Raw genomic sequence first — 5,407 nt, 5'->3', positions numbered from 1 at the left:
ATGATGCTATTGAGCAATCTCATGACTACCTCTTCTTCAATCAGGGTCAGTGCTGCTGTGCCGGCTCTCGTATATTTGTTGAAGAGTCCATCTACGACGAGTTTGTAAAGAGAAGTGTTGAGCGTGCCAAGGCCAGACGTGTTGGAGATCCTTGGGATAAGTCCTCGGATCAGGGACCTCAGGTGGATCAGGCCCAGTTTGATAAGATCATGGGTCTGATAGAGAGTGGGAAGAAGGAAGGAGCCAAGTTAGAGTGTGGCGGTAATCGTGTCGGTGATAAAGGTTTCTTTGTAGAGCCCACGGTCTTCACTAACGTCAACGATGAGATGACGATAGCCAAAGAGGAGATATTTGGTCCTGTGATGCAGATAATGAAGTTCAAGACGATAGACGAAGTGATTGAGAGATCCAACAGGAGCCTTTACGGTCTTGCTGCCGCCATCTTCACCAAGAACCTGGATAATGCTCTGATGCTAGCTCAGGGCCTGCAGGCAGGATCTGTTTGGATCAATTGTCACAATGTGTTCCTTGTACAGTCTCCATTTGGTGGTTTTAAGGAGTCTGGTATTGGTAGAGAGTTGAGTGAGTATGCTCTCCATGAGTATACTGAAGTGAAGAACATCACCATTAGGATCCCTCAGAAGAACTCTTAAACTCTTGAACCTTTAGTAACACGTAGTTTGAACAAACAATAATTATTGTGCTGCTTTGATCCTTTTTTGCTGAGGCTTTATTTTGTTAGATTAAAAAGTTTATCTATTGGTTTGTCATGCACTGCAGCTTGATTGGCCACAAGAATTCATTTTGGCTACTACTGTAATTACTACGACATCTATCTAAATTCTACACATACATGTACATCACACAAAAGAAAAACAATTAATCAATATAGTAGAGAGTAATTTTATACTCTTGATACAGTAAGTATATAGATTAATAAATAAATTAATTTATAATGTATTGAGTTTCTTTGCTGCTTCTTTCTTGAATTTCCTACGAAGCATCTTGTTACGACTGAAGAGATGACTCAAGTTGGAGTGCATGGAATCCTTATTGATAGAGTCTTCAATTGCTGTAGCTAAATCTTCATCTTTACTAGTAACAAGAGCAACAACTATAGGGAGAAAAAGAGAAGGAGTTGCAATTAATGTATGGTGTCAGTATCTATATATGCCCATTCATAAGTGCTTTATTAGTCTCTCCTAATGTTACTACAGTAGATAATACATACTTGCTAAAAGAACTACCGAAATGCTATTTTTGAGACAAGTTGTCAAGTTAACACCTCAAAGAGCTCATTTTTACCTTAAGGTGCAAACAGGACTTTAAAATAAATAACAATCAGTTCCTTTATAAAATTTTTCACAATTTAATTATCCCGGTATTATTAGTAGTTCAAACTTTCCTATGAAATATGACGGCATCAATACACTGTACAAGATGATTTATTGCCAAGAGTAAAATTTTGGCAAATTTTCCAGTGGAAAGTTAATTGGCAAATTGTATATTACCACGTCTATTAAGCATGCTCAGATTGAAACAAAATGGTGAATTTTATATTGGAAATTTCTTCATAGAACCACCAATTGCCAACATTAATTCCTCGCAAATAAATCATGTTGTACATTATACATGTACCAGAATAATTTAAAATATAAACATAACTTCATTTATTAACATCTCAGTCCATACCTTTTCCAGGTTTCCCAGCTCTTGCTGTTCGACCGGCTCTATGTAAAAACCCTACAGTGCCAGTAGGAAAGTCGTACATAATGACTGAACTGATATCAGGTATATCAAGTCCCCTGGAGCTAAGGTCAGTTGAAATGAGAACCTTGATATTACCAGACTTGAAATTTTCAATTAATGAAACTCTCTTCTTTGGAGTAATGTGCTTATGGAGCTGTCCAACCTTGTTTGACCACCAAAGGGAAGAGGAGGGGGAAGGAGAGCACGTAAATTCTTCTAGCTTGTTGTATAGCTCTTCGACATTACTTAAAGTATTACAAAAAACAAGTATTTTCTGAGACTTATCTCTCTTCAGTTCATTGACTAGAGTTTGGAATTTCGTGTCAGTTCCCTCACTCTCTGCCAAATACTCAAACTTAAACTGGCTATTGGAGAGAACCTGGTGAGTGTTATCAGTACTCACATATACTGTCTCCCGTGGGAGCCAGCGCTTTAGTAGAGTCCCAACACTTTTCGGAGACTTTGATGGAAGTGTAGCAGCTGTCAAGATAACTTGCACTCTTTCTTTGCTCTCTGTCCCTCCCTTTCTTAATGAATTATTCTTACATTGTGGAACAAAAGTTTCTAGAATGTCCCTCGAAGCACTTTCATGTCCTCCAGAAAACAAAATATCTGCCTCGTCATAACAGATAAACTCAAGGCCCCTCAGAATCTTTTTTATATCGTACTGGAAGATAAAGGTTGGTGTGGTCACTACGAGATGGGTCGGGTTTGTCATTAGAAGAGGACGATTGGAATAAGCAACACTAGAATGAAACCCGTAATCTTTTGAAAGGTCTTGAAAATAGTGATTAATCTAGAAATAGAATAAAAGGATTAGTATCTAATGTATTTTATACATTAAAATCATGTTATGCTTTTGTCAACAGTATAAGCATGAGACTGTTTGGATTTATGGTCACCAGAACTATAGCAGCTGTCAAAACATCATAAAAAAGGATTGTCCATCACACAGTACACAAACTACTGACCTGATGTGCTAGATCAGCAGTGGGGACCATCACAAGAGCAATTGGTGATGAGACTTGCTCATTAGTGGTAGAAAGATGTATCAGTCTCTGAAGTATTGGGAGCAAGAAGCCTAAAGAGATGCATATACAGTGTCCATGTACACACACACACACATACAAACACACACTTAGGGCTGAGGCTATTATTTGGAAATAATTTTGAGAATAATGGGTCTAAATTTTAACTAGGTAGAATAATGATTTGAAAAAAGAATAGTGGGTGGAAACTGCTTAAGAATAATTAGAGTGGTTTGCAGCAAAAATCATTAATAATCATATAAAAAACTTTAATAATTGTTAATTAACTAGTAATAATAGTTAACTAATAATAGTTACTTAAGTAATAATAATAGCTAAGTTAACTATACATAATTTGCACAGACTCCTCTATGAACTGACAAAATGTGTGCTTATCATTAAAAAAATGGAATATAAGTTGGGAATAATAGGGAGTTTTTTTGAGAATAATGAATGTTTTTATAAGCATATCAGAATAGAATAATGGCTGATTTTTTGAGAATAATAGCCTCAGCCCTACACACACTACAAAGTACATTATGTATGATACACGAAGGAGCTGATGGGTATTGTAACATTATAATAAATGTATGTACCAAGTAAAAAGTTTGCGGTTTTTTATGCCCTGTCTTGTACAGGGGCTTCATATAGTACAGGGACTTGTCCTGTATTATACCCTGTCACTGTACAGGGTATTTGGCCAAATTTGCCAAAAGCAACTAGGAGAGAATTCTCCATATATATATATATATATATATTTTTTTTTTTAAATACAAAATGTCCTTATATTGTGTAGAAAGCTTAAGGTCATTCTGATCAAAATTGAAATTTTAATGAATTTTTAAAGTTGTTCTAAAATCAGACCAAAAACCTTGTACAGGGTCCTTGGTTAAATTTTGCCAAAAATGACTAAAAAAGATATCTCCATTTTTATAAATTTTTAGCGTAGAAAGTTTGAGGTCATTCTAATCAAAATTGGAATTTTTATGAATTTTTAAAATTGCTCTAAAACTGGGCCATTGAAGTCTTTTTACCAAAAATGACTAGGCTCCATTTTTATAATTTCTTTCTGATACATATAGAGTAAGTTGGGGCTATTCCATTCTGTCCCTCTGTATAAAGGAATGAAAAATTCATGTGGAGCAAGGGTAAGAATAGCCCCACCTAGGTGGTCCTACTTTTTCTATTATAACTTTCTAAGTGTAGCAGATACATGACTAAGAGCAAGACAGATCAATTTAGCAGAAAAATCTATTTATTACAGTACCAAACAAAAACTTGATTCCTACATGGCAAAAGTGAAAGACGCAGTCAAATAATTAGTCTTTCTTCAGGTTGAAATAGCCCCGAAATACCGATCACTTTATGTACAATTTTTATTCAACTTCAAACCGAATTTTGCATGCATTAATGATGAAGAGAAACAATAGACTTAGTAGAACAACACAATGATAAATAAAATGAGCGGATAAAAGCAACAAAAAGTGAGTTATGACTTTGTAAATATTTTAGTGCAAAAACCGGTCAGAATAGCCTGACTTACTCTACATGTTTTTATGTTGTGTAGAAAGTTTGAGCTCATCCCAATCAATATTAAATTTTTACAAATTTTAAAGACATTCCAAAATTTTGCCAAAGATCATTGACTTACATAGTGTCTTTCCTGATCCAGTTTCTGCATTAGCCACTACATGATTACCATTCAATGCAGGCACCAAACACTATTAAATACATAAAATACACATTCATTAATAATTACTAAACTGTGTTTATTAGTTTGCTACACAGCAATGTCTTTCGAACATGCATAGTATAAAAAAAGTAAAATAAAAAATGGTTCATTATCAATTTTTACATTACTTGATTACAGCATTACAAAAACATACTTTACTCTGGATATGAGTTGGAGATTTAATATTAAATGATGAAGAGAGCTTATCACAGAGATAAGGAATAATACCAAGATCTTTAAAGCTGCTAGATGAAGCAGATGAGCATGCCCTCCATTTTAACAGGAGCATCATGAGACTGCACGTGTTCATGAATAATTCATAAGCAAAAACTAATAATTGGACTACTAAACCGCAAAAGCAAAAATTAATGATTGATAATGGGAAGTTATTATGCTACAAAAAGTACTGCAAAAATGAAAGTTTAAGAGTTCTTCTGAGGGATCCTAATGGTGATGTTCTTCACTTCAGTATACTCATGGAGAGCATACTCACTCAACTCTCTACCAATACCAGACTCCTTAAAACCACCAAATGGAGACTGTACAAGGAACACATTGTGACAATTGATCCAAACAGATCCTGCCTGCAGGCCCTGAGCTAGCATCAGAGCATTATCCAGGTTCTTCGTGAAGATGGCGGCAGCAAGACCGTAAAGGCTCCTGTTGGATCTCTCAATCACTTCGTCTATCGTCTTGAACTTCATTATCTGCATCACAGGACCAAATATCTCCTCTTTGGCTATTGTCATCTCATCGTTGACGTTAGTGAAGACCGTGGGCTCCACAAAGAAACCTTTATCACCAACACGATTACCGCCACACTCTAACTTGGCTCCTTCCTTCTTCCCACTCTCTATCAGACCCATGATCTTATCAAACTGGGCCTGATCCACCTGAG

General features: G+C 35.7%; 3 protein-coding genes across 3 annotated transcripts in view; 1 reads left to right on the top strand and 2 right to left on the bottom strand.

The window, feature by feature from the left end:
- Window positions 1-795, top strand: part of LOC100632196 (aldehyde dehydrogenase, mitochondrial-like) — a 1,479-nt gene extending 684 nt beyond the window's left edge. The window contains exon 1 of the mRNA XM_003385710.3: window positions 1-795. This exon is cut by the window's left edge and continues 684 nt beyond it. Within this exon, the coding sequence (XP_003385758.1) occupies window positions 1-653 (653 nt within the window). The 3' untranslated portion in view covers window positions 654-795.
- Window positions 734-4,833, bottom strand: LOC100634354 (DEAD-box ATP-dependent RNA helicase 22-like). The gene is made up of 5 exons (XM_003385727.3): window positions 4,664-4,833; window positions 4,429-4,498; window positions 2,721-2,830; window positions 1,693-2,545; window positions 734-1,114 (listed from the first exon to the last, which is right to left on the bottom strand). Exons 1-5 carry the CDS (start codon window positions 4,817-4,819, stop codon window positions 951-953), a joined length of 1,353 nt encoding a protein of 450 aa, XP_003385775.2. The 5' UTR covers window positions 4,820-4,833; the 3' UTR covers window positions 734-950.
- LOC105312369 (retinal dehydrogenase 1-like) overlaps window positions 4,826-5,407 on the bottom strand; it is a 1,545-nt gene continuing 963 nt past the window's right edge. Inside the window, exon 2 of the mRNA XM_011404961.2 lies at window positions 4,826-5,402. Within this exon, the coding sequence (XP_011403263.1) occupies window positions 4,932-5,402 (471 nt within the window). The 3' untranslated portion in view covers window positions 4,826-4,931. The remainder of the gene's footprint in view (window positions 5,403-5,407) is intronic.

This window comes from Amphimedon queenslandica, unplaced genomic scaffold (assembly GCF_000090795.2).
Source record: "Amphimedon queenslandica unplaced genomic scaffold, v1.1 AMPQUscaffold_13452, whole genome shotgun sequence".
Lineage (NCBI taxonomy): Eukaryota > Metazoa > Porifera > Demospongiae > Haplosclerida > Niphatidae > Amphimedon > Amphimedon queenslandica.
The sequence above is the reverse complement of the archived record's forward strand: the minus strand, read 5'-3'. Positions and strand labels throughout refer to the sequence as shown.